Below are 27699 nucleotides of genomic sequence, written 5' to 3'. Positions count from 1 at the left end.
CTGGGGTATGTGGCTAAGCTCCAGGGGAGTAAAGGAAGGGCCTGAACCAGAGCAGTAGCAGTGGGAATGGAATGAAGAGGGAGGTTTGAGAGATTGAGAAAAAGACTTAATATCATCTCCTGAATGCTTTTCCTGAATGCCTCTTAGAAATGATATTAGGGGATTGTGGGAATAAAGAGCTGAAGTAGCATTTCCCCGCTGTCTTCAAGTAGCTCAAATCTTAGGAGAGGCAGACAGACCTAAAAATAAAAATATGGATGCAGAGAAGGCCAAATTAAGTATCACAGCCTCATATCTCTACACGTGTAAAATCAGCAAATTGAAGCACCATACATTTCTGAGTGCCTGTCATCTACCCCAAGGCTTTTTTTAAGTTCTCAAATTTTTATTTGGTTTAAACACACTACAGTACATTTCCACAGTCCACCAACTTTGAGAGGCAGTGTGGAGGTTTAGATGGGCCCTCTTCAACCACTTAACAGCCCATGATCTTGGCCAAGCTACTGAACTGTCTCACCCCAAGTTACCTATCACATGAAGGTGAGGGAGGATAGCACCCTTGGCAGCCAAGAAAACAAAAGGGGGCTGGAGGTGTGGGTGGTGGTTAAGATTCTGCAGAGTCTTGTGAGGTACTATAAAGCTTTTGGACTTTTTTTTTTTTTTTTTTTTTAAGTAATCTCTATACCCAAGGTGGGGCTTGAACTCACGATCTAGAGTTCAAGAGCCCAATGCTCCACCCACTGAGCCAGCCAGACGCCTCAAGGTTTTGGACTTTATTAATTAGTTCAGTGGGAAGCTACTGAGGTTGTTTTTTGGCCCCAATCTATTATCACTTTTCAGTTGAGATGTAATCTGCCTACAGTTACAAGCAAAGATCTTAACTGTTGAGTTCAATGAGTTTTGACAATTGTATACACCTGTGTAACCCACCCCTTAGAAGATACGGAACATTTCTATCACCCCAGAAAGGTCCTGCCTGCCCCTTTCCAGTTAATTCTCCTGCCTCCAGGGTACTGAAGGGCCTAAGCATATCGTGCTGCCTCTTGAGAGGACCCCTCTGGCTGCAGCGGCGGCTCAGAGCTAGGCCTGAGACCAGCAAGGAGAGAGTACTACACAGGCCAGGTGAGAGAAGGCTGAAGCGCAGCGAGGTTGCCTAGCAACCAGCAAACGCGGTCGGAGCTTTGACTGCTCCTCCCTGGCTGAAGGGGAGGCCCCGCCCCACCTCGCGTCACGTCGGGGGGCGGGCGAAAGCTTCTTATTGGTCTGTTCTCCGGAAGCGACGGGATTCGGAATCTCGCCCAAAGTCGGCAGCGCGTGGAAGCGCGGTGCGTGGCGTTGGCGCGTGGCTCGGGCGGGGGGGGAGGGGCGCGGTTTGGTAGGGTCGTGTGGCGGGCGCTCGTACCCCTCCCACTGGAGCGAGGGTCCCTCCCGCTGAGCCTCAGTTTCCTCTCTTTGCAGAGGCTGAGCGCGCCCCACACCGGTTACTTGGGGCCCTGCCGCGCCGCCCCACTGCTGGCCTGGGTTGACGGGAGCGGGGAGTCTCAGCAACTGGGACGGGGCCGAGGGGGTTCGGGAGTGCCCACCGCCCCACACCCGGTGCTTGACCGACGCTCCCATTCCCAGGACCCCCGCGCGGGCCGGGATGTTCGTCCTGGTGGAGATGGTGGACACCGTGCGGATCCCCCCGTGGCAGTTTGAGAGGAAGCTCAACGACTCCATTGCCGAAGAGCTGAACAAAAAGTTGGCCAACAAGGTACTGGACCGACGGGGCCGTGGACGGGCCTTGGCACGGGAGGGCCCAGCACTGCCCACCTGCCCGCTGCAGGCCTCGACTTGGTCCTGACAAACCTTGGCCTTGGGCAGGTAGCTTAACGTGTCGGAACTCGGTTTCTACACCTGTACCTGGGATGGGGGGTAATCCACCTGCACATGGGATGTTAGAGGGGATCAAAAAGGGAACTGGGATCGAAAAGGGTCATTGTAACTGGGAGGTGCTGGACTCTACACTGCCAAATTACTTTGCAGTCTTGGGCAGGTCACTTACCTGCTCCGGGCCTCAGTTTCCGTTTGTAAAATGGAAATCATAGTGGCTGCGTAACCATGCGTTGTTTTGTGAAGATGGCCAGTGGTTTAGAGTTCACTGTCAGGAGGTTTATCCCTTCATTTCTTGGAAAAAGTATTTGTGCACCTTTTATGTGCCAGGCTTGCATGCCTTAGTGCTAGCGAGTACCGAGTGCGGGGCCTTCCCACTGCCTTCTCTGTAGTAACCCTCCCTCAGTTACTCTGTGTCATTGTCACTCTTTCCTTCTTAGCACTTATCAGCACTATTTTCTTATTTGTTTACTTGGTTACCGTTTTTCTTTCCCTCCGCATGAGGGCAGGGACTTTTGCCTTTTTCCTCAGCGTCCCACATATTTTGCCGGAGCCTGGCACACAGTAGATGTTCTGTATTTGTCTGTTGATTGTATGAATGAAGCGGACAAGGTTCTGCTGTGTCGTGTGGTGGGAAAAGCAGATATGAATGAGAGGGTCCCACAGTTGAGTATGTGATGACAAGTTGCGGTAGACGCTGTGAAGGACAGGCACTCGCGAGCCTGTGGAATGAAGGAGAACTCTGCCTACGATGAGGGACAAAAGAGGCTTTGTTAGGGACGTGGTACTTGAGTTTGAGCTGAGATCTGATGCTGAGAAGAGGAACTAACTAGGGGATTTATTTTTGAGGGTGGGAGAGGGCTGGGCAGAGAGAAGAGCTGGGCAGGCAAAGGAAACGGTATGTGCAAAGACCCTGTGGCAGGAGGGACTATTTCACCCATGATGACATGGAGGAGCCTGGTGTGGCCTAGGCAGAGGGGGAGAGAGAGGAGAGGGCAGACTGGGAAGGTGGCAGGAGCCAAGGCACACGGAGCCTGAGCGACATCATGGTGGTACTGGTCTTCATCCCTAGAGCAGCAGGAGGTGATAGGCTGAGGAGTCAGCAAGAGGAAGGTTGGCTGGCTTTAGACAGGAGGCCAGTCCCTTCGATAGAGGCCGAGGTCGTAGAAGGGAGGTGGACAGATCTGGGGAGCTGTTGGTGGAGAGAACTCATGATGTTCTTAGTGGATGGCTTGTGGTTACTTTGCGAGGTAGAAGGCAAGGGGGTCTGTGGAGGGACCAAGTGTGAGCATCATGGAGAGAAGAGGGGCGAAAAGCCCAAGAAGGGAATGTAGTCCCTTTGGGATACAAGTCCTTCAGTGACCTGTTGAGACAAGTCTTCTGTATTTGAGTCATTTGTTAATTTTTTTTTTTAAACGTTTTATTTATTTTTGAGACAGGAAGAGACAGAGCATGAACGGGGGAGGGTCAGAGAGAGGGAGACACAGAATCTGAAACAGGCTCCAGGCTCTGAGCCGTCAGCACAGAGCCCGACGCGGGGCTCGAACTCACGGACCGCGAGATCATGACCTGAGCCGAAGTCGGCCGCTTAACCGACTGAGCCACCCAGGCGCCGCTGTATTTGAGTCATTTGAGCGGAGGCTGCACAAAGAGGTCCACGGTCCAGCCAAGGGCACAGATCTTGTGCTGCCAAAGCCGGCCAGACTGTATGCCTCATTGTGGTGAGGTCTGGCCAGGACTCTGAGCTCTCTGAGCTTCTTGGTAATCCTTGAACAGTCCTTCAGGGTCTCTAACTGGGAGGTGATGACGCTGGTGGCAGATAAGCTGACACCAAAGGGGTTCAGTGGTTTGAAGCACCATGGGGTGGGGATAGGGGCATGGGATGCTCTCTGCCCAGTCTCAGGGCCTTGGCCGTGCCTCAGTCCCTGTGGCCACTGGTGTATGTCTGATACTTTGTGAGCAGAATGGGCATTAACCAGGACTCTGACACTCACTCTGAGCTCTAGTATAGACCTGGAGACTTTGGGAAGTGTAGGTTTGACCAGGGTCCCCTCCCAGTGTTCCTCACTGGCAATAATAGTGATCTGTGGGTTGACTGTTATTATTTCCAGCATGTGAGCCAGGCACTGGCATAGGGGCTTCACATCCATATGTCTCCTTATTTAACGAGCCTGCAGCCTGGTAGGTTCATTTTTGCAGATGGGGGAAACTGAGGCTCGGAGAAGTGACCTTGGAGGTCACACAGTGGGTGGTGGAACTGTCACTGTGACCTTGATCTGCCTTGCCACCAAAGGCCCTGCTCTTTCCAGAGCTCCACATTCTTCTGAGGCTCCTTACCCATGGTTACCTCACACCGTGCCTCGACTCCTTGCTGGCTATAAAATGGGGATAATCCTACCTGCCCTGGGTGGGGAGCTGGGCCTCTGGGTCACTGTGTGTGTGTGTGTGTGTGTGTGGATGCACACAGGTCGTGTACAACGTGGGGCTCTGCATCTGCCTGTTTGACATCACTAAGCTGGAGGACGCCTACGTGTTCCCAGGAGACGGCGCGTCACACACCAAAGGTGGGTGCCCTTTCCTCCTCGGTGTTGGGTTTCTTGGGGTTTGGGGTTTGGCTGTGGGAGTCCTGGTCTAGGGATTGGGAGACCTGAGGCCTAGTCCTGACTCTGCCAGGAATTGACTAGGTGACAGTGGGCAGAATCCTCCCCTGTCTGGGCCTTGGTTTCCTCACCTATAAGAAACGGAGCACAGGCGATTCTTGAGGCCTCTCTGGCTCTGAGATTGTGGCTGTGTGTCTGTGCCCCCTGTGGTCTTGTTTATTACTGAGCTCTGCTCTGCCTGGCCCTCTAGCTGCTCAGTCTGGTGGAGGGTGGCCAGACAGAGATGAGGACACTTGGAGTAGTCATCGCTGGGTTAAAAGTGTGGAGAGCAGAGGTGCCTGGCTGGCTCGGTCAGTAGACTGTGCAGCTCTTGATCTCGGTGTTGTGAGTTCGAGACCCATGTTGGGCTTAAAGATGACTTAAAAATAAACTCTTCAGAGGCACCTGGGTGGCTTAATCAGTTAAACATCCGGCCTCGACTCAGGTCATGATCTCACAGTCTGTGAGTTCAAGCCCCACATCGGGTGAGCTAGAGCCCCGCTCAGGGCTCCACACTCTCTCTCCTTCTCTCTCTCTCTCTCTCCCTCTCTCTCCCTCTCTCTCCCTCTCTCTCCCTCTCTCTCTCCCTCTCTCTCCCTCTCTCTCCCTCTCTCTCCCTCTCTCTCCCTCTCTCTCCCTCTCTCTCCCTCTCTCTCCCTCTCTCTCCCTCTCTCCCCCTCTCTCCCCCTCTCTCCCCCTCTCTCCCCCTCTCTCCCCCTCTCTCCCCCTCTCTCCCCCTCTCTCCCCCTCTCTCCCCCCTCTCTCCCCCTCTCTCCCCCTCTCTCCCCCTCTCTCTCCCCTCTCTCCCCCTCTCTCCCCCTCTCTCCCCCTCTCTCCCCCTCTCTCTCCCTCTCTCTCCCTCTCTCTCCCTCTCTCTCCCTCTCTCTCTGCACTTTGTGGGATTCCCTCCCTTTCCCTCTCTCCCTGCCCCTTGCTCACTCTCGCTCTCTGTCTCTCAAAAGTAAATAAATAGGGCCGCCTGTGTGGCTCAGTTGGTGAAGCGTCTGACTTTGGTTGAGGTCATGGTCTCAGAGTTTGTGAGTTTGAGCCCCTCATCGGGCTCTGTGCTGACAGCTCGGAGCCTGGAGCCTGCTTCGGATTCTGTGTCTCCCTCTCTCTGGGCCCCTCCCCCACTCCTGCTCAGTCTTTCAAAAATAAACATTAAAAAAAAAAAAAGCAAAAATAAATAAAATTTTAAGAGTTTTTTTAAAAAAAAAAGTGTGGAGGGATGCCTGGGTGGCTCAGTCAGTTAAGCATCCGACTTCAGCTCAGGTCATGATCTCGCAGTCTGAGTTCGAGCCCCGCATCGGGCTCTGTGCTGACAGCTCAGAGCCTGGAGCCTGCTTCAGATTCTGTGTCTCCCTCTCTCTCTGCCCCTCCCCTGCTCATGCTCTGTCTGTCTCAAAAATAAATAAAAACATTAAAAAAAAATTAAAAAAAAAAGGTGTGGCGAGCAGAGGGGAGTGCATCTGTTTCCTGGGGAGGAGGCTGGTTGAGGGTGGGGGACTTTTGACGGGCACTATGGACATAATGGTTAAGCATGGCCTCTGCATTTGAATTCCGTCTCTGCCACTTATTTGCTATGTATCCTGTGCAGAATATATAACTTCTGTGCCTCTGCTTCCTTGCCAATAGAATGCAGTTAACAGTAGATTTTATATTACAGTACTGATGTGATGATTCTACTGACTTAATATGTGCAAAGATCGTAGGACAGGACCTTGGTTCTTCTGGACTGGCTTGGCCAGTAGGGTGTAGGGCGGCCTCATGTGACTGGCGGCTGGCAGGCTAGTTGGTGGGGAGGGATGGCTCATCTCTGCTGCCTGTGGTCTCATTTTTGCTCAGGGGACACTGGGCACCATAGGGCAGCTGGAGCCCCCATGCACCAGCCACTTTTCAGTGTCTGCTTCTATCCCATTGGCCAGAGCAGGTCACATGGCCGAGGCTGGCGTCAGGGGATGGAAAAATAGCCGCCACCTCTTGCTGGGAGGAGCCAGAGTCACATGGCAAAGGGGCACGCACCCTAGGAAGGGAGGGTTGGTTACCAGACCTGGAGGTGTACAGGGAGGGTCACCTTGGCTACAGCTCTCAGAGAGGGAGTGGGGCATTCTTCACTCTCCTCCCTGGACCCCACCAAATCAGAAGCAGAGGGCAAGGGGGCCGCTGAGGTGGTTCGGGGCTACTCAGTGTCTGCGTGCGGCTCAGACCTGCTGAATCACAGTCTCTGGGGGAGAGCCTGCAGGCTGTTTTAGCAAGTAGCCAGGCGATTCTCCCACCAGGCCCTGTGTGAGGAGCCCTGCCCTAGCCCATCCTGGTCAGCCTCTGGGCACAGAGGTGTCGAGCATTCTAGAAGGTGCCATGAGGCTGCCTGATGCTGTCTGGGATCCAGAGACTTCATTAGTTCACGGAGATGTTAACTGCTCTGTGGGCAGCCCTAAGAAACGGGCTGCGTTTTTACCGACTAGAAGCATTTAGCAGAAAAATAAGACGGTGATATAAAACAAAACCAGGGGCCTCTGTTTAAAAAGAAGGATGCCCTTAAGCTGAGCCCAGTTTCTGCCTTTAGCTGGTGGTCCAGGTGGTAAGAGCCGCCAGAACTTGAAGGAAAACTGGGAGGAAAAAAGTTAAAATTGAGGAAATTCTGTTCTTTCATTTTGTTGTTCCTGCCACTTAGTGTAAGATTTCCACTTTGGGTTTTCATCATCCCCCACCCCCAGTTCACCCTGGACCCCCTGGTTCTTTGGGAATGAGGTGTGAGGATTAGGGCACTGGGCTAGGCATGTCACAGGGACCTGGATTTGAATTCTGCCTCTGACCCCTCTCTCCCCTGCATTCCTGGGGCACGCATCTCTCCACCTCTCTTGGCTTGGGCTTCCTCATATGTAAATGGATTAACACTCACAGCTATAAAGCTTCTTGTGGTCCGCCAGGCATCGTGCAGGGTGGCATTTTATGGTGGGGATTGGTTGCCACGCTTTAAGGCTGGTTCTCGACTTGCCCCATTTCTGCTGCTCCCCCCCCCCCCCCCCCCCCGCCACTACCTCCCCCTGGGCTGTGGCCAGGTGTGCCGAAGGAGGCCTCAGCCTTTGCTTTGAGGACTCTTTTTTTTTTTTTTTTTTTTTTATTAATCCTGAGAGAGAAAGAGGGAGAGGATCCCAGGCGGGCTCCTCGCTGTCCGTGCAGAGCCGGACTCAGGGATCGAACCCACAGACCATGAGATCATGACCTGAGCTGAAATCAAGAGTTGGACGCATAACCGGCTGAGCCACCCTGGAGCCTCTGGAGGACTCTTCTTTTGCTCACTGCCTTCTGCTTCTTCCTCCCCCCTCCTCTTCCCCCTCCTCCTCCCCCTCCTCCTCCCCCCTCCTCCTCCCCCTCCTCCTCCCCCTCCTCCTCCCCCTCCTCCTCCCCCTCCCCCTCCTCCTCCTCCTCCTCCCCCTCCTCCTCCCCCCCCTCCTCCTCTCCCTCCTCCTCCTCCCCCCAGGCCAGATTGCTTTCCCTCTCGACAGTAAGTGTGTACAAGATGTCAGCCTTTGGGATTTGTGACACTGGCCCCAGTTGTCTAGCCTCATCTCTTGTCACTTAGGGCACGTTTACCTGGCCCCAGTCCCATGTTCTCTATGTCCCACAAGCCGACTGGACCCGGCCTCCCTGGGGAAGCCTCTCTCGACCTGCCCCGCCACCCTGCCCCGCTGGGAGCTCCAGAGCAGCCTGACTTCATGCCACCATTTGCTTTGTTCTGTTTTCTTTTCTTTTCCTTTTTTTTAAAGTCGTGATAAAATACATATAACATAAAATTGACCATTTGAACTATTTTTAGTGCATGGTTCAGTGGCACTGAATACATTCACGTTGTCGTGCGACCATCACCAAACTTCTTCATCTTCCCAGACTGAAACTCTGTCCCCATTAAGGATTCACTCCCCATTCCCCACTCCTCCAGGCCCCGGAAACCACCGCTGTACTTTGTCTCTATGAATTTGAGTATTCCAGGTACCCGTATAAGTGGAGTCACACAGTGTCTGCCCTTTGCAGAAACTCACGTGCACCCCAAGGGAGCCCCGCTTCTCCCGGGACAGAGAGAAGCCCAAATCTGCACCTGACAACAGGTCTTCCTCTCAATGATCCCGCAGACCCACTCTTTCTGACTTTCTAGGCCTCCCACCTGCCCACTGAACACCCCTGGAACTTCAGGTGGGGCTCTTGGGAGGCGGCTCGAAAGAGCACCGTCCCTCCGGCTGGTCTGTGGCCTCCTTTTTAATTGAGATCTAATTCACATATCATAAAATTCACCCTTTGAAAGCTTAGGATATTCACACACCTGTGAATGGTGCAACCATCACCACTATACAATTCCAGAACATTTTCATCCCCTCAAAAAGAAACCCATACCCATCAGCAGTCACTCCTCATTCTCCCCCTTCCCCCAGCCCCTGGCAGCCGCTGATGTACTGTCTCTGGATTTGCCTATTCTGGACATTTCACATAAATGGAATCACACAGTATGTGGTCTTTTGTGACTGGCGCATTTCACGTAGCGTAATGTCCTCAGGGTTCGTCCATGTTATGGCAGGTGTCAATACTCCATTGCTTTTTAATACTGAGAAGTATTCCATTATATGGATAGGCTACATTTTGTGTATCCATTCATCTGCTGATGGACACTTGGGTTGGCCACCATATGCTTTTCGGTGTAGTTGTTCCAGACTGGAGCGCCCTGGGCACAAGACCACATGCAGTTCTGCCCCCATAAGCCCAGTGCCCAAACGGGCCCTGGCACAGACTTGGTAGAGGCTCTGTGGGGATTTGTTAAACTGAACTGAATGTTGGGTCAGATGGGGGACAGGGTTTTTCCATCCTGTGGCTAGGTGACCCTTGGCTGCCCTCAGCTGCTCTCCGCAAGGTCAGCAGGAGGCTCTCATCACAAGGAGGGGAGGGGATACCGGCTGCCCCCTCTTCTTTTCCCATGCTTCCTGCCTGGTGGGGCCACGGAGAAGCAGCCTGGCAGCGAGCTGGGGGCCCAGTAGGCCCTGCTGTCCTCAGTGCGGTGTTGGGAGACCGGGCAGCTGAGGGTGCTAGTGGCAGAAGCGTGTGTCTGGGGATGAAATCTGTCCGAGGAAGGCAGATTCCACCCTGTGGCCCTGTCTGGTGGTCCAGGAGGACTTGGAGTCTTCTGTGGCACAACAGGGCAGAACGGCTGTGTGGCTATGAGTAGGTTACCCAGCCCCTCTGAGCTGCTTCTCCATTCTGACAGTGGGGAAGCATGACGCTGATATGGATGCGTCGTGCTGGGCGTGACCAGCAGGAAGTAGCCTCATGGTTATTCTCTAGCTCTGGCGGTGTGTTTAGGCCAGTGGTGGTCACCCCCCTTTGGGGCTTTGAGGGGCAGGAGTGATGAGGTAATAGTGGGCACAGACCCTACCTGATGTTTTCCTGGGGGGTCTGGTGAGTGGGGAGCACTAGGGCAGGGCCTGAGAACCCACAGAGGGCATTTCTGTTGGGTCATTGCCTCTGCCTCCCCCCACTCCCCCTCAGTTTCAGGGCATTTTTAACATCATGTTCCAGGTCAGAGCTATGCCTGGGGCAAACTTTCCAATCAGAGGGAGATGGGGAACTTGTTTCCAAACCTGGCTTCCTTTGCCAATTACTTCCGCCCTTTTTAGAATTTAAGGGAGAGAGTCTAGAGGAAGGGTGGGATTGATTCTGGAGTTACCCGTAGCCCAGAATCCGGGCTTGTCTAATGGGTTTGGGGGCCAGCCCTCACTTCCAGGGCCGCCGCGGTAGGCCTGTTATGGGGGCCACACTGTGGCCTTGCAGGGGGCTGGGTCCAGGGGCACTGGGTGTGGACTGCCCAGCAGACTCCTGGGTGGCCAGAGGGCCTCCAGGTCAGCAGGCTGGCCAATGGGGTCAACACTGGAAAGCCTGGGCCGCCCCAGAGCGGCCGTCCCTCACATGCTTGCTCGTCACCGACATCCTTATCCTTTTTTCATTTCCAGTCCATTTTCGCTATGTGGTGTTCCATCCATTCCTGGATGAGATTCTGATCGGCAAGATCAAAGGCTGCAGCCCGGAGGGAGTTCATGGTAATGGTGGCCCTGACTCGTCACCCGAGGCCTGGGAGCGCATTGGGGCAAGTGGCCAGGCCAGCAGGCCTCCCTTCAGCTTCTGTCTGGGCCACACAGTCAGGGGAGGGGTCAGGAAAGCTCATGGGTGAGGGGAACACACAGCCCCATCGTGCTCATGTAACCATGAAGACCTTGGCCAGCTGTGGGCCTTCCCTGTGAGGCCCTAACTCAGCACCTCGGGCTGGGCACTGGAGCTGGCAGAGGGGACTTGGGGTCCCAGGCGCCTCCTGGTCCCCGTTGTGTGTGGTGTCCACCATGGGTTTTGGTGGCCGCTCAGGCCGTGTAAGTGGCATCAGCAGAGGTGTGGGGCTTTGGGGTGGGGGAGGCACTCAGATTTCCATGCCAACAACTGCCTCTGTCCCATGCTGTCACTTTCTTCGTTTCTTCCAGTCTCTCTAGGGTTCTTCGATGACATTCTCATCCCCCCAGAGTCGCTGCAGCAGCCAGCCAAGTTGTATCCTCCCAAGGTTAAAGCGGGTCACAGGGGGCTCAGGTGTTTCCAGAGGACAGTCCCGCTCCTTGGGGTGGCCCTGGCTCCTGTGATCTGATACTGCTGACCTCCCTGCCCCCCCCCCCCCCCCCAGCCTGCACATGTGCTCTGGAAGCGCTGGCCTGCCTGTGCTTCCCGTGGTCATGGTGTCCACACGCCTGTGCTTCCGTCTGGGCCGTTGGGCCTGGTTGGGTAGGTTGTGCTCTGTAGGTGGCATGCTATTCACTTCCGGTTCACTTTGCTTCGGGTGTCGTCTCCGGGATCATGTCAAAGCTTCCCTCCCTGGAAAGGTCTGCCCTGCTTGGCTCACCTCCCCTGGTATGCAGACAATACCACTGGCTGACATTTGAGGGCTCGGCTGCCTGGGCCTGCGACGGGTTGTTTGCCTCTGCTGGGTTCCCCCAGTGCCCTGCCCCAGCCCTTCCCCTGCTGCGCTGAGGTGGTGTTTCTGCGGGTCCTCGTCGAGACTGCTCACCGGAAGGGACCCCGTCTTGTCGGGACTCTGTCCACAGTGCCTAGCGGGGGGACCTGACACAGAGGGGTTAAGGCAGGACCCTTTGCAGCATCGCCACTAGAGGGCGCTGTGGCCCCTCGGTGTGCACTGAGGGAGGGGTTGGGCTTTGTAGGGAGTTCGGGGGTGCTGCCCTCACCGGATGGTTCATCAGATCCGCTCTGCCTGGGCCTCTGCGGGCCAGGGGCAAGGTCCGTGTGTGACTCCAGAGCTTGTCGGAAAACCTGGCCCTGCCCGGCTGGGCCCCTTGCCGGCCACGGGCCCTCAGGCACGCGACCTTCCATCTGCCACGTCTGTCCTCCCGAAAACCGGGAAAGTCCTTGTGCTGTGTGTTGGTCATGGTCGCGGGGCATGGTTGGGAAGGGGTGTGGAGTCGCACTGCGCAGAGGGCATAGGACAGCTCCAGCCAGCACTCCAGGACCAAGTGTGCAGGTCCTGGGGAAAGCACTTTATTACCTCCACCACAGCCCTGTGAGGGCAGGCCTTGCTCAATTCCTGTTTTACAGATGGGGACCTGAGGCACAGAGCTTGGGCCTGGCCCCGGTCACAGCTGGCGGAGCCGAGGTCTGAACTTGGCAGTTGGACCGAGAGGACACCCAGGCAGGGAGAGGACCCCAGGCAGCGAGAGGCCCTCGTCCTTCCTGCCTCAAGAGACGGGGGACCCGCTCTGCCCTTGAGCCTCCTTCCTGCCCTGAGGATGTATGTTCCCAGCCAGGGCCCTGGTACCCCAGCGTGCCTGCTCCTCACTGTGGGGCCCGGGGCGGGCCCAACCTTGCCTTCTGCACGTGGTGTGGGCTTGCTTTTCCTGGACTTCCCAGCCACGGTGATCTCCTTCTGGGATTGGATCTTCCTGGGGGCGGGTATTGTGGGAGGAACCCCCACCCCCACCCTCAGGCTCCCCCATGCCTGGTTGTTGCCTTGACCCTGCACCCCGCCCAGCGACGAGGCAGAGCAGGTGTGGGTGTGGGAGTACGAGACGGAGGAAGGAGCGCACGACTTGTACATGGACACCGGCGAGGAGATCCGCTTCCGGGTGGTGGACGAGAGCTTTGTGGACACGTCCCCCACGGGGCCCGGCTCGGCAGAGGCCACCTCTTCCAGTGAGGAGCCGCCAAAGAAGGAGGCTCCGTACACGCTTGTGGTGAGCTGTCCTGACGCCGCTGCCAGAACGGCGGGGATGGTGTGGGGACAACCCAGGCGGTGGGGTGGCGGGGGAGCCGCTTCTGAGGGCGTTCGCCCCGGGTTCACCGCCTCGAACCCCTCTCCCCGCAGATCAGGGTGCGGGTCCCTGTTTGGTTCTTAGGCGGTCGCTTCTCCCCGGGGAGCCTGTTTCGCAGGTCACAGGCCAGGGCAGAACACTCATGAGGTGGCGAAGCCGCCGCGGCTGTCGGGGAGGGGGTCAGGCTCCTGACCGCAGGAGGGACAGGGCCCAAGTTGGGTGACAAGGCTGCCCAGCAAGACGAGGCCAAGGGAAAGAGACACCAGGGAAGGGGTTTGGGAGCGAACCAAAGGTGGGGCGTCAGGGACGGGTGACCCTCAGTCAGGGCTGTGCCTGTACCAGACCCTGTACGGACGTGAGGTGGCAGGGGAGCTGCGACCAGCCAGATCTGATTTGGGTTGTCGTCTTCCCTCATGGGGTGAGACTGTGATGCAGGACAAAGCGGGACACGTTTCGGGGGCCTGCTAGGGGGCTTTTCTGGTCCAACGTATGCTGCAGGTTGTTCGCTCGGGGGTAGCCGTTCTCTGTCAAGGCCATCCCCTCTGCGTGTATTTGGAGGCTGGGACCTTCTGGCAGGACTCAGCGCGTGTCCGGGACTGGCCTGCCGGTGCCCGTGTTTGGGCAGGCCTGGCGCAAGGAAGGGTACCTGACTGAGCCGAGGCCCTGGGGCAGGAAGGGCGCACATGGGCTGTGTTCCTGTACGGCAGCTGGGGGCGCTGGTGTGGCTCCTGGGTTTCCCCATCCCCCGGCCAGTGTGCGCCTGTGTCACCACCGTTCCCTCTGCCGGTGCCAGGCGCCCGGAAGGAAGGGCCCCTTTGCCTCCCGTGTTGGTTCAAGCCCTTGAGGTGGACATGTGCCTGTTCTCTGTCTACCCCTGGCAGGGATCCATTAGCGAGCCAGGCCTGGGCCTCCTCTCCTGGTGGACCAGCAGCTAGCCCTGGGGCTGGACGACAGACCCCCACCCCCACCCCGCAGTCCGGAGAAGGAGGTGCCACTGGCCATGGAAACAGCAGCTTCTGCAGGTGCCGAGGAGCAGAGTGTGTGCCCCACCGGACTGTCCCCTCCCTCGCCATCCTGGCCCTGTTCCTGGAGCTACCCTGAAGTCACTGTTCCTGTGGACTTCTGCCTCTTGGTGACAGCAAAGACATTTAATAAATAAGGGCAGCATCAGTCAGGGAGGAGCCGCCCTTGTCTCCGTGATCTAAGGTCACCGCGTTGCCACAGCTGGGACAGCATGTCCTTCCTCTCCCCGGATGGCTGCTGGAGAAGAACTCCCCCTGATGGCAGGACGTGGTGGTGAGAGATCATTGGCCTCATGGGCTCTGGGCCGGCCTAGCCCCTTGGCTCCTAAGGTCACCAAGAGAGGCTGGCCTGGGGCAGCTGCCAGCTGTTGGTCGGAGTCTCGACCTTTCAGGGACGACCATCTTCTTTCCCACCAGCATTTGGAAGGTGGGGGCCTGGGCTTAGCTGGCCCAAGGTCAGGGCTGGCGACCAGCCATGTCGTCCCTCCCACCAGAGGTACAGCTGTCACTTCCAGACCCTGGCCGCGCCAGGAACACCCTGTGGGTCAGCTGGTGATGCCAGATCCTGGACGAGGGCGGACACCATACCATTTACTCAGCCAAATGGCTTTGGCAGGTCCCCCCTGCCCCGTCACTCCCTCGTACACAAACCGCACGCTTGTTTGACGGCACCCAGCGGGTGCCGTGTTTCTGTCGGGCAAGTCTCGTGCTGAGGAAGGGACCTCCGCGGGGCCTGCCTCCTGCTCTGGTCTTTCAGCTCACACAGGCACCGAGCGTGGAGGCGGAGGTACTGCTGGTGGACGTCACCCCGGGGACAGCAGCAGCCGCGGAACGGTGCCCGCCGCCACCTGGGGCTGAGGGGCAGGGAGGGGACAGAGCACGTAGTGGACCAGCTGTGTGGCCTCTAAGAAGGGGGGCTGTGCCCCGCCTCGGCGTGTCTGCAGGGCTGACTCTACGCCCAGGGGAAGCGGAGGCTCCTGGCACACGGGGAGGCGGGGGAGGCCGTGCTGTGGGCGGAAGTGGATCAGGGCAGGGAGGCGGGGCTGAGAAGCAGCGCGAGTTCCCGCCCCGTGTGTCCTCCACCGCAGTGGCAGGTGTGCCATGGCGTGGCTAGCGGGAGCCTCTGCCGACTGGCCACGAAGACCCGGCCCGAGCCCTGGAGGTGGGGACGATCCGGACACCACCACTCTCACACCGGAACAGTCACCGAGTCTGTATTCTTTTCCTCACGAGAGCGAAAGTTTCTTTAAAATCTTTCAGCCACCAGTGAAATGAGGAGGCGGGAGAAATAACTTTAGATGGGAGTCTTGTCTTCAAAAATAAATACAGTTGCATGGAGTTGTTCAAGATCTGAATCAGACTAAAAACGGGAAGGCAGGGGGCTGGAACGTTCTTTTAAGAGCCCTCCCCCGCTCACCCACCCACCCGTGTGTCCCTCGGCCGGCTGAGGGAAGGGACGGCGGGAGGCCTGACCACGCCATCTTGGAGCAGGAAGCCAAGGCCGGCTGGGGGCAGATCCAGTTGTGATGACGCACCGACTGCACCGGGGACCCCGGAGCGGGGTCCGAGAGGAGGCAGACAGGTGGCGTGGCTGGACCTTACTGCTGCTGCAGCTCCTTCATCCTGTTCAGGGCGCTGCCCGCGCGGAACCACTCGATCTGGGTCTCGTTGAAGGTGTGGTTCAGGAGGATGGCCTCCTGAGTCCCGTTGGGATGCTTGATGATGCATTTCAGGGGCTGTAAGAGGAGGGGGAGTGGCTCTTAGGAACATGACCCTCGATTCTGCCGGAGGGTCAGAAAGGTAGGGTGCCCCCAGAGTGGACCGGCAGGCAAACCGAGGTCTAGGCCAGGTCTGAGCTGGGGTGGCCGTGGTCAGACCCGATGGTAGAACTCGCGGGGCCTAGCGAGCCCCGCCAAGCACAGGCTGTTGGCCTCTGACTGCCAAGCCTGAGCTAATGAGTGAGGCCTGAGCTGGTTCCACCCTCGTCTCTGAGGAGGCACTTCCTTTGGGGGGGGGGGGGGGGGGGAGGGGGTGCTTGGAGAATTTAAGGGCCCTACCAGCTGGAACAAAGGCTCATGGGAGGAAAAAGGGGGGTCAGAAGTGGGCATAGAAGGAGGGAAAGCAAAGTGGCTGTCCCCGGCCCACCCTCCTTCCCTGGCTCCCTGACCTTGCCAGGAGCGAAGTCTTTCAGGCCCTGGATGGTCAGCTTGTCCACAGGGTGAATCTTATTGTAGTCGGCTGGGTCAGCAAAGGTGAGGGGCAGCAGGCCCTGCTTCTTCAGGTTGGTTTCTAGAAGGCAGAGGGCACACTCAATCCACAGATGGCAGAGCCAGTCTCCGTTCCTCTGCACAGGGAACCTCACCAGCCAAGAGAGCTTCCTTTTCTAAGCCCAGTGACAGCTCTGGGAGGGGCCCCTAGTCTTGCCATCTGGGGTCCTTCGAGAACCTTCTGCGGGTGTGCTGGTTTGTGTCTTGGCCTTCCTGACATTCACAATCAGAAAAATCCTCTGACCGTGTGCCCTGGATTTCAAGTGCTTAGGTCTGCAAGTTTGGAAGCAAGACTGGGGCTTCCCGTGACGGGAAGCTGTGGGCATCACTCTCAACACAACTCAGAAGGGGGAGAGACTATGGTGGAAAACGGGAGCCGGGGACACGGCTGGGTAACCTGGCATGTGGCTCCAGGCCCAACTCAGCCACCAGCAGGTTGGGTGACCTTGGGCTGCCAGTAGGGGAAGCAGGCGTGGCTAGACCCCAGGCTCCAGCTTACCATGGATCCTGGCAAAGCTCTTGGTGATGATGGCCCGGCCCCCAAGGTGGCGAGGCTCCAGTGCTGCGTGCTCTCGGCTCGAGCCCTCCCCGTAGTTCTCGTCTCCGATCACTACCCACCGGATACCATGTTTCTGTCAGTGAGGAGGGTATGAGGGAGAGGAAGACAGTGGTCCCTTGCTGCTGCCCCTGGGCTTCCTGAAGCTCAGAGGCCAAGAGGCTAGAGAGGCCCCTCCTTACCTGTTCCCCAAGGAAGGGCTGGTGAAATCAGAGGTGAATTAGGCCCAGACCAGGCCCTGAGGGGACAGAGGTGACCAGACACAGGCCCTGGCTATCTGCAAGGGGCCTGGGGAGGTGGCGCGACCTACCCATCAGTGCCCAGCATAGAGGCGGGCTTTTGGGGGAAGGCCACGGTATGGAATTGGAGCCCAGAGCAGGCGTATATGGTGAGAATGACACAGGACCGCCCCATGGCACCAGGGCGTCCTTCAACTGCAGAGCTATTGGTGTGGAGTCCTGGAGAGCACCCCCCTTCCCTGCACCCCCACCCCTGCCCCTACGGACTGGGACCCACCTTGTAGTAGCGGGCAGTGTCAGGGACAGGGCCAAACTCCTGGGTGACAGCATTGCGCACGGAGTTGGCCTTGCCATTTTCAACGTTGATGGCACCAATGAGCAGATTATTGGAGATGTTGTCCAGGTGCCCACGGAACTTGAGCCAGGGGCCGGCAGCGGAGATGTGGTCAGTGGTACACTTCCCTTTGACCTTGGGTGGGGGACAAGAGAGGACTAAGGTCAGGGCATGGTGCATGCGTGAGAGGTGGATGAAGGGAGAAGCCCTCCTAGAGGCCGGCGGCTGGACCCGGGAAGGGGGACAAGAACAGCGGGTCTGCAGCCCTGGTGCTGCCACACTTTGTCCATGGGGCTCAGGGCAAGACTGTCACCCACCCCTCGAAGGCCCTGTGCTGCTCAGGGGCTTGTCCAGGATAGGGCACTCACAGGGACAGAAGCTGGACAGGCAGGACAGGAATGTCTGCTTACTCACCCTTCAGATGCCCAGGCTGGAAAAAACTACTGACCTCATGCTGGACACACAGGAGCCCGAGGATGTGTCCTGCTCCTGGCTGGTGACCAGTTTTATCTATCATGTGGGCTTAATACTGGCTGTGTCACTGCCTGGAGACTCTTAGTAAACAGGACGAATTCATGTCTGACACGGGCCTAAGGCCTCTAGCCACACCATGAAGCCTTGTGTCTGCCCAGCTCCCAAACACAGGCCATACCAACTGATGCCCAAGTGTGGGAACTGAGGAGTCGATGGCTTTTGGAGCCTACCAGGTCAAGCTAGAGGTGTGGAGACCTGCTGTGCAAGGTCACATGTGCCCTTCTTGCTGCATCCACTGCCCGTGGCTGCCAGAGGTGGCCCTCACCAGCTGCAGCCGATGGCTGCGAGCCCTGGACACAGCTGGCCAGATCCGGCTCGGCCTGGCACGGGGCAGTGGAGAAGGAGACACGGAACTGTGGATGCCCCGGCTCCTCTCTCCGCAGCCACACCTCTCTCTCTCCCTGCCCCCACCCTAGTCCTGACCTTCCTCCCTGGGGCCCAGGGAGAACACGTGATTTCACAGCCCTGCCTGCTGCCAAGGGGAGGGCCCCTGCCAGGCTGGGGCTGTTCTCCCCCGATCCCTGCCCCATGTCGCTGACCTTGATGAGGATTTGCAGGTCCTCCAGGTCTTTGCCATCCCACTTGTCAAAAGGCTCCAGGAGCTGCAGGCGCTGGCTGGTGGGGCTCACGTCCACTCGCTGCCCGCTGCTGTCCTTGGGAGGGTGCTGGTAGGTGTCCTGCCCAGGGTCAAACTCCTGCAGGAGGAGGCAGGGACGTGCTGGGTGCCTAATTCTCCGTCCTCAAGCAGACAGGCTCTTGTAGGCCCCACACCTTCCCCTCCAGTGCACAGAGCTGCCTCATTCTTGCTAACTGTGCCATCCTGCCTGCCCAGGATGCTGGCATGCTGGGAAGGAGTGTCTTGGCCACAGAGCAACCGGCAGGGGCCCGAGGCAGGCCTACGGCGGCTAACAGCACCAGGTGGCAGTGCCTGCTCACCGCTTGGGGAAGCTCGTCTGCATCTGGGGCCTCCAGCTTGAATTTCTTGCCATCCTTGCCTGTCAGGAAGTCGGTCTCTGGGTTGAACTTGAGGGTGCCCGCAATGGCCAGGGCTGTGACAATCTGTAATAGAGGTGGCCCACTGCTGCTTAGTAGCAAACACCACTCCCATCCCCCACCCTAGCGGGAGCCCAGACATAAACTGAGAATGGAGCCCATGTATATCTAAGATCTCCACAGTCAAGTCCCCCCGACAGAGGCCAAAACTGCAACATCATCTCTGAGAATGTGGGCTACTGGGCCTGGACCTCAGCACCCTCCTCAGGGATAGTCTCTCCCCTCAGGGGCATGAGCCCTGGCACAGAAACGATGCTGTGACAAAAATGTTCCTAAATGGGCAGCTGAAGGGGCACCTGGGTGGCTCAGTTAAGTGGCCGGTTTCAGCTCCGGTCATGATCTCACGGTTTGTGAGTTCGAGCCCCACGTCAGGTTCTGTGCTGACAGCTCAGAGCCTGGAGCCTGCTTCGGATTCTGTGTCTCCCTCTCTCTCTGCCTTTCCCCCTCTTACACTCGGTCTCTTTTTCTCAAAAATAATTTAACATTAAAAAAGGGGGGGGGGGAAGCTGAAACAACGGAAGGCACCACCTTTGCACTCATTTTTAGCAAGCAAAAGTATTTCTGGAACACTCACTGGCTGTGCTCAGACAATGGCTGAGGCCGGGAGCACTCGGCTCAGTTGATGTTCGTCATAACAAGAGGCCACCTTCCCAGCTTGAAGACAGGGCAAGTGCTTTCTAGACTTGCTCATGGAATGGTGACAGGACCCCGGGGCACAGAGAAGGAAAGTGATTCGGACAAACCCATTTGGCCAGGAAGAGGCAGGGCAGGCGTTGGTCCTGGGCAGTCATTCCAGGCTCCTGCTTATGACCATAACTGGGCCAAGCAAGCACTTGGGGCTTCTGAGACCTGAGGGGGCCAGGCAGGGAGCACTGAGGGAGCAGGATGCTTGCGGCCTGTGGCTCTTGGTTTGCGCCCAGACAACCTCTTGCTCTGTGATACCAACCCTCCCTCAGCAGCCCCACAGGGTCAGACGCCTTGTTGCAGGCTCCATTTTCCCCACTGACCAGCCAGGGGTAGGTCCCCAGAGGCAGTCCCAGGCTATGGCTGGGCTGCACAGTCTCACCTCTGGGGACGTGACGAAGGCATGGGTCTCAGGGTTTGCATCATTGCGGCCTGTGAAGTTCCTGTTGTAGGAGGTGACGATTGTGTTCTTCTCCCCCTTCTTGATGTCCTTTCTGCCAGGTCAGAAGAGACAGGATTAAGCGTGTCTGCCTGCCTTATGACACAGGAGGGGAAATGAAAAGACCCTGGAATAGTCACCTTCTCCCTGGGACTCATGCATACAGAGCAGGAGGGAACCTGGGAGATCGTGGCGGTTTGCCTGAGACCACACCTAAGACAGGGAGAGCCCAGACCAAGGCCTGAGTTTCCTGACCTGGGGCCATTGCCTTTCAAATGCTTCCATCCGGGCTCCTGGCTGCATCTGGCTTCAGCCAGGTGGCCAGTCAGTCTCGTGGCAGGGCTCTTCCTCTTGCTTCCAGACCAGCCTTCTAGTCCTGCCTAGAAAAGTCTCCTAGTGTGCAATAGCCCCTGAAGCTAGAGGCCTGAGTCTCTTTTCTCCACCCGGTAATGTTTCCCTTCAGCATCTGGGACTCGGACCCCAGGACACAAGGGGTTGTCTTAACAAAGGTGCGCCTCTCACCTGTCCCACTGGCCAATGCAGGGGCCACAAGCATTGGCCAGGACGATGCCGCCTACTTCCCTTAGGATTTGTGCCTGCAGAGGAGAGAGCAGGACAGGGAACTGTCAGGGGCAGGCTAACGGCTGACGGGAAAGGCTGGCTGGGCAGCCTGAGTGCTGAAGAGCTGTATCCGAACCCCGGGGCAGCTGCGGGGCACCTGTACCCGCCCAGGCTAACAGGGCTGTGGCCTGTCCTGCCCGAAGCCACGCTGCTCAGCAGTGGGGAGGGGGACCCAGGGGCAGGGGGTATGGGCACTCACATAGCCATCCCGCTCAATGGTGGCACGGATCTGCTCAGAGCCCGGTGTGATGGTGAATTGGGACTTGCACTTAAGTCCATGGGCCAGTGCCTGCTTGGCCACGGCTGCCGAGCGCCCCATGTCCTCATAGCTGGAGTTGGTGCAGCTGCCGATCAGACCTGGTGCATTGTGGATAGTGAGGCCAGGGGTCAAGATCAGAGGTCTCCACCTGACCTCAAGTATCCAGACTTGGTCAAGAGTTCACCAACTGTGCTGGGCTGGGGCTATCCTAAACGGAGACAACCTGGAAGCAATCCAACTGTCTAATATAAAGGACAGGCTGCGCTGTGGCCCAGCCACTCAAGGGAAGATGAGGTGCCAGTGAAGTGACATGAACACTGAGTCAGAGGGCTCACTCCAGAATATTAACAGTGACCACGGCTGGATGAGGGCTTACAAGAGATGCTAATTTTCTTCTACTTTCAAGTATTCTCTGTTTTTTAAATGCTTTATAATCAGGAAGAAAAAGAATTATTTTTTAAAAGTCTATGATGGTTATTCAAAAAGTCAGTAAAGACTAGATGACATCACATATTGTTTACAGATATCAAAACAATCTCTCTTACCAGTTCAGCAATTTATTTCCAATTAAATCACCAAAGTTTTAAAAAATGTACTTAATCTGCTAAGGGCGAACAAATTACACGGCACTTGTTCTGTGCCAGACACCGAAGAAAGTTCTTTGCACACATTAACTCCTCACCTCTCTCAACAACATTAACGGGGAAATACGGTATCACCCTCATTTTCCAGACAAGGGACCAAGGCACAGGTAGGTCAAGAAACTTGCTCAGAGTCACCCAACGATGTAGCACCGGAAGCTCATTCAAAGCAAGGCCACCTGGCTTCGGGGTCCATGCTCCGGTCACACTGTACTGTGACAAGAGCAGGTGCCCGTCATCCCAACATGCTAGTGTATCTTCCATGTAAAGCACGTAAAGTGAAATCAGGCAACAAGGTTGGGATGATGAAATGTTTGCAAAGCAAAAACAGACACACGTCAGTATGTACACACACATGGAAACGGTATACCTCAAGGAGCTTCTGAGCTGGTTTCTGGTTGGGGGTTAAGACTAGGAGTCTTTAAAATTCGTTTTGTCTGTCAATATGCTCTACAATGAGCATGTGTTTCTTTTATACCAAGAAAAGGTAATTTTTTTAAAAACCCATAAAGAAGAAACCAACTATTTCAAAAAGTGCCTGGTACCTTTAGGAAGCGCTCTGTGGTAATAAGCACAATGGTGACCCACCGGCCCAGAGGCCTGTTAAACCCACAGGATGGAAGGGACTCACCCACTCGGATGTCCAGAGGCCATCCTTCCTTCTCTGCCACAGTGCCGACCTCTGCCACAGGGTGAGCCAGGTCGGGGGTGAAGGGCCCATTGATATGCGGCTTCAGCTGAAGAAACAGAGAAAGGGGAGAGAACAAATCTTGCAGTGTGGGCAGCCTCTGTTCTTCAGAGGCTGCCTGACTCCCACTCAACCAAGGCGAGGACCCGGAAGGCCGACTTACAGCTCAAAAACTCAACCCAGGAAACACCCGAGCAGCGGGCTCTATACATGCACCAGCTCCAGGATCCCTCCAACCCCGTGAAGCTGGTATTATCTCCATTCTGCCAATGAAGGCGATGGCATGCCTTGCTCAAGGTCACAGAGCTAGGAGATGGCAAAGGCATGGAATAAATCAAGGAGGTCAACTTCGTAAGTCCATTATCCCCTACAGTGTGATGCTTGTGTAACCTTATGACAAAAATAGACTTCAAGCCAGGTGCTTTGTGATAATACTTACCAAAAAATGCAAACGTTTAGCAAAGTGCCTGGCACACACAGCTCTCAATAAACGTTCCCAATTAGGACTATGTGAATTGGCGCATTCAATTCCATGGCCACCTGAGATTTTACACATGATAAAAGTAGGGCCCACAGAGGTTGAGTAACTTGTTCAGGGTCACAGGATTAGGTGGCAGAGTCAGGAATTAGGACTTAAATTCATGGAGACGGGCTTCAGGGCTAAACCCTCAACCACTCTACTTGGCTGCTTCCGTTCCTCCAGTCTGCCTTTCCCCTGGCCTTCCAGATGCTCACTCTGGCCTGCAGGTCTCAGGGTGCCAAACCCTGCACAGGCCTGGGAATCTCGGGCCTTGACCTCTAGCACTCTGACAAAACTCCAGGGCAAAATCATGGCTTCAGCTAATGGTGAGGTGGAGGCAAACTGAGCCAGTTTCTGAATCACCAGCCACAGCCACATCTCCTGCCAACCACAGCCTGATTTGGGCAGCAGTGTGCAGGGGCACTGGGGAACCAAAGGCCCCCACACCCTCCTGGGTGTGCAGACAGGGCCCACTAGGGGTCCCAGATGAGGCTTGAACACCCCAGCCTCAGAAATTCCTTGGTCTCCCCTCCCTTCCTCACCTCATTGAGGTTAATTTCAATTAGCTGGTCATAATGGCAGCCAGGGTCGGGTACCAAGTGATCCTTATATTCATCAGCTAGTTTGGCAATGTCTGAAATCAATAAGGGAAGAAGATTAAACCATGTGGAACAGGAAATGGTCATGAGACAGACCAACTGACTGACTACCCACCCACCCACCCATCCATCCATCCAAGCCAGTTACTTGGCACCTGTTAAACTGGGCCCTGGACACGGACTAAGCAAACAAAGGAACAATGAAAACAGCACAGGACACACAGTCCCTGCTCTCAAGGAGCATGCAATCTAATGAAGGAGCTATCAATGAACTGGTATGATATGATACAACAGAGACACATAGGGACACAGAAGCACCAACCAAGGTTCAAAGTCAAGGAAGGCTTCCTAGAGATGAGAAGTGTTGAGTTTTGAAGAAGTTACTTGATAATGAAAGAGAGGGACAGGACTTCCAGGTAGGACTTCATGTGCTCAGCACTTGGACACAATTGGACAAGCTCTCCCCATGACCCCTGCCTGGCCTCTGCTTCCACCAATCACCCTTGCTCATCTCCCTTCAGAGGCTCCAACAATCCCTCCCACAGGCTCTATTTCTTCCTCTGAGCTTCAAAGAAGTCAAGCTAGAACCTCAGGCAAATGGGGGGCGGGGGGGGGAGGCTGGGAATGGTTCTGGTTCCAGATGTTTTTTTCCTTCTCCCAGAAAGGAATCATGAACAGATCCCTGTCATTTCTGGAGCTTCCTGTAGGGGGCACCAGGGACCAGACCAAAAGACCCCAGACCTGGCCCTCCTTTCAGGTGAAACTAAACTCCAATCTCAAGGCAGGGGGATCTCAAACTTAGATGCCAGGCCCTTTGACAAGCTGTTGGAGTTGCAGACACGCTACTCAGAAACAATAACACATATAACTTCATACCCCTCTGGGGGCTTCTCAGGGCCTCTAAAGCCAATCTAGAAACATGAGATTAAAGACCCCTGCCCTAAAGGGAAAGGTGTAGCTCAAGGGTCTCCATGCAATATGACTGCTCTGCAGACCGCCCTGCCCCTGCCAGCTCACCCTCCCGGCCTGTCTTGCTCAGGTACTTCTTCATCCTGTGGTTGTAAGGGAACACTGACGTGGTGGCCCCGATCTCTGCGCCCATGTTGCAGATTGTCGCCATGCCTGAAGAGAAACAGAGCTGGTGAAGCTGGCCGAGCAGCTGGACACGGGCCCCATACACCTATCGGGTGTGCACACACATCTTCACGCCAGGGAGCTGGGGTCACTTCTTCCCTCGCTCACGCAGCCATCTAGTGGCAGCAGGCAGACTCGTTCCCCATGACCCACAGTTAAAACCAGGGCCAAAGAAAACACAAAATTCAGCCCCTGCCAGCTGAGTTCTAGTTCTGGGCCTGGCTATCCTGGCCAGACTGCCTCGCCATTACTGTGCCCATCTTGCAGGTGAGGGAACTGGCTCAAAGATCCAAAGTCATGCCATAAAGCAAATGCAGGTGCTGGCATTCAGGTCTAAGCCCACCTGCCTAGCGCCCGGACCTGCTCTCTTTCAGTCACACCACGGTGCTGTGTGGAAGTGTTTCTGGGTCTCAGGTTTTCCAGCAATAAGACTGGAATGAAGTGCACTGTCCCGACCACAGAGCCTCACGCAGAACGGGTCAGACTTACAGATATCCTGTTTCATGGGGTTGCTGGGACATGGGACCAGGCCTGTTATCAACTTCGGAACTGAGCTGTCCAATGGTAATAAGCACTACCTGTAAGAGTGAGCCCTGGTCTCTGGAGGGGTGCAAGGGCAGCTGAACAGGAGCCCCGTGGGGCTGCTGTGGAGCTGAGGCAGGCACCAGGGGAAGTCTGGGCTGGACCACCCATAAGGCTTGTTCCAAGTCTCCCTGCGTTCCTGAGGGCCCAGGCATTGAGGCCAGGTCACCCGGAGTGATGAGTAGAAGGGGCCCGCTCCTACTTGGTCTTAGAGCCTCGTAGGTGATAAATCTAATCCAAGTAAAGTGAGTGAGGCTCCAAGGAAGATGTGGGGACGGGGCTGCTCTGTGAATGAAGCCCTGGCTCTGGCTCCCCATTCCACCACCACCTCCATTCTCTCTGGGATTCCCTTTCTGGATCACCCAAGGCAGCGCAGTGCCAGGGCAGGCGGGGTTGGCTTGGTCCCTAACTCTGCGTGGCCACAGGGAGGTACCCGCCCACCCCCCCGGAAGAGGCCACCATCTCTTAGACTAGAGGAACCTAGGCTAATCCCCCCCCCGACCTCTAGGTGTCCGTCACGTCCCCAAACTGGATGGATACTCAGGGGAAGGCCATTCACTGCTTCCACAGATCAACTACTGGCCCCATCAGGCCCAACACAGGCCGCGGGGCGCGTCACATGGCCGCCCTCCTCACCGGTGCAGGAGATGGAGTCCACGCCGGGCCCGTGGTACTCCACGATGGCGCCCGTGCCACCTTTCACTGTGAGGATACCCGCCACCTTTAGGATCACGTCTTTGGGGGAGGTCCAGCCAGAGAGGGAGCCCGTCAGCTTCACACCAATCACCTGAACAGGAGGGGCGAGACAGCAATTACAGGCGCCGTGTACCATGCTCCAACCAGGAAGCCAAAGCATCTGCCTGCTGGGATTCCCATTTCTGCTTATTTACCCCTGGCTCTCCCCCAAAGAGACTGGAGTCTGAACTATACCCTCATCCCTTTTGGGTTTCACAGGCTCCCATTCGTCCCCAACAAAAACACCCCTGAAAGAGCATTTCCCCACTCCTCACCTTGGGGCACTTCAGCTCCCAGGGGATCCCAGCCATGACATCCACTGCATCAGCACCCCCGACTCCGATGCAGATGCCCCCCAGGCCACCGCCATTGGGGGTGTGGGAATCAGTGCCAATCAGGAGAACCCCAGGATATGCGTAGTTTTCCAGAATGATCTGAAAAAGAACCCAAGATCTTCAGCTTACCAGCCCTCATCAGAGAATGGAGGTGGGGACCAAGAGGGGTCTGCAAAACTGGCCCCCTGGGCCATTTCTAGGCACCCCTCCAGGAGAGGGCCTCTCAGGTGTGGCTGGAAGTTGCCAGAGGCTCGGGAGACAGGTGGCTTGGTCTCCTGAACAGCTCCGACAGTCCTGGACTGACTTGGGCTCGCGAGTGCCTTCTTGCACCTCAGCGTCCGTGTTTGCGGCACGGTAACAAGAACACGTGCACCACACTGAGCCGAGAACCGTGGTGGGAAGCAGACGAACTGGGATACGGGAACGTGTCCTGGGACAAGTGTGACTGCCTACTGGGCTTCATAGGGTGGACAATTCCTTCAGGACCCGGCTCCAGTCTCCGCAAGGAAGCACTGGGAAGCCAGCAGGAGCACAGGCCACGAGCTCTTCTGCTGCTGACCTGAAAGGAAGTACAGACGATGCCTCCCCAACCCAGAGGCCTGGAGGGGCTTAGAGAACTGAAGTGACTTGCAGTGAAGAGGGCACCCTGCCTCCTCACCTTTCCTGTTTTACTGTGGCTCCTTCATCGAGGGACTCCTAGCCGGGAAGGCACCGACCATGAGCATTTCTCCAAAACATTTGATTGCAGAGGCATGGCTATCGTAGCGCGGACCCTATCCAGGCACCTGAGGCTGCAGCACCCCACGGGAAAGCCCTGGCCAAGGGGCCCCGGTCTGAGCTCCGGCCCCACTGCCTACAAGTAGTTGTGGGACGTCGGGCAAGTTGCTTCACCTCCCAGGCCTGTTTCCTCGTGGGTAAAAGTAGCCAGTTCTGCTCATCTCATCGAATCACAGTGATAACGCCATGAGAACATGTATATTAAGCTATAAGAGTACCTGGGAGAGGCCTTCTTTTTACTTATTCTGTAGCACACACTGGGATGTTAGGAAGGGCAAAGGAGGTCAGAGACAAGAAAGGCTCCATGAACGGTCAGGCCTGACTAAATGGTGAGCAGGCTCCGTGCACTATTATGGAAACCCCATGGCCCCTGCCCTGGGACAGGGCACACTCCCAGCACACTCAGCAAGGTGTGAGTGATCTTGCCTGTCGGAATGCAGTTAGAAGACCTGGTCTCTTCCCAGGAGGGTGGCAGCTGGCTGGGAGAAAAGGCCAACACAGAGGAAATCCTCAACAAACAACTGTTGGACCGGACACTCGCTGCTCAACTGTTTAATTTTTCTGGCCTCCTTGCCCCAGCCACAAAGATTTAAAACTAGTTAATCTCGAGGCGCCTGGGTGTCTCAGTCGGTTGGGCATCCGACTTTGGCTCAGGTCATGACCTCATGGTTTGTGGGTTTGAGCCCCACATGGGGCTCTGTGCTAACAGCTCAGAGCCTGCAGCCTGCTTCGGATTCTGTGTCTCCCTATCTGCCCCCCCCCCCCCCCCCCGCTCACACTCTGTCTCTGTCTCTCTCTTCTCAAAAAAATAAACGTTTAAAAAT

General features: G+C 56.3%; 2 protein-coding genes across 3 annotated transcripts in view; one reads left to right on the top strand and one right to left on the bottom strand.

Moving 5' to 3' along the window:
* Positions 1-1276: 1276 nt before the first annotated feature.
* Positions 1277-14030, top strand: POLR3H (RNA polymerase III subunit H). 2 transcript variants are annotated; one of them, XM_007079450.3, is made up of 7 exons: positions 1277-1325; positions 1624-1753; positions 4340-4436; positions 10508-10594; positions 11027-11090; positions 12577-12778; positions 13738-14030. In XM_007079450.3, the coding sequence occupies exons 2-7, from the start codon at positions 1643-1645 to the stop codon at positions 13789-13791; spliced, it is 615 nt and encodes a 204-aa protein (XP_007079512.1). In that variant the 5' UTR covers positions 1277-1325; positions 1624-1642; the 3' UTR covers positions 13792-14030. The 2 variants fall into 2 exon arrangements, with proteins under 2 accessions (XP_007079512.1, XP_042849316.1); XM_042993382.1 differs by lacking the exon at positions 1277-1325 and adding an exon at positions 1370-1480.
* Positions 14031-15076: 1046 nt separating this feature from the next.
* Positions 15077-27699, bottom strand: part of ACO2 (aconitase 2) — a 55536-nt gene continuing 42913 nt past the window's right edge. The window contains exons 5-18 of the mRNA XM_007079447.3: positions 26039-26197; positions 25665-25815; positions 24330-24434; positions 23256-23347; positions 22137-22242; positions 20805-20962; positions 20507-20580; positions 19928-20039; positions 18745-18867; positions 18348-18503; positions 17218-17409; positions 16645-16777; positions 16046-16167; positions 15077-15614 (exon numbers count right to left, since the gene is read on the bottom strand). Of these exons, the coding sequence (XP_007079509.1) occupies positions 15477-15614; positions 16046-16167; positions 16645-16777; positions 17218-17409; positions 18348-18503; positions 18745-18867; positions 19928-20039; positions 20507-20580; positions 20805-20962; positions 22137-22242; positions 23256-23347; positions 24330-24434; positions 25665-25815; positions 26039-26197 (1821 nt within the window). The 3' untranslated portion in view covers positions 15077-15476. The remainder of the gene's footprint in view (positions 15615-16045; positions 16168-16644; positions 16778-17217; positions 17410-18347; positions 18504-18744; positions 18868-19927; positions 20040-20506; positions 20581-20804; positions 20963-22136; positions 22243-23255; positions 23348-24329; positions 24435-25664; positions 25816-26038; positions 26198-27699) is intronic.

This window comes from Panthera tigris, chromosome B4, assembly GCF_018350195.1.
Source record: "Panthera tigris isolate Pti1 chromosome B4, P.tigris_Pti1_mat1.1, whole genome shotgun sequence".
Lineage (NCBI taxonomy): Eukaryota > Metazoa > Chordata > Mammalia > Carnivora > Felidae > Panthera > Panthera tigris.
This window is presented reverse-complemented; position numbering and strand designations above follow the sequence as displayed.

What these genes read in the sequence shown, in the direction of transcription:
- POLR3H (XM_007079450.3), top strand. Translation starts at nt 1,643, where the DNA reads ATGTTCGTCCTGGTGGAGATGGTGGACACCGTGCGGATCCCCCCGTGG. An exon ending in CTGCAGCAGCCAGCCAAGTT is followed by an intron (nt 11,091 to 12,576) that starts GTATCCTCCCAA and finishes CACCCCGCCCAG; the next exon opens with CGACGAGGCAGAGCAGGTGT. An exon ending in AGGCTCCGTACACGCTTGTG is followed by an intron (nt 12,779 to 13,737) that starts GTGAGCTGTCCT and finishes TACCCCTGGCAG; the next exon opens with GGATCCATTAGCGAGCCAGG.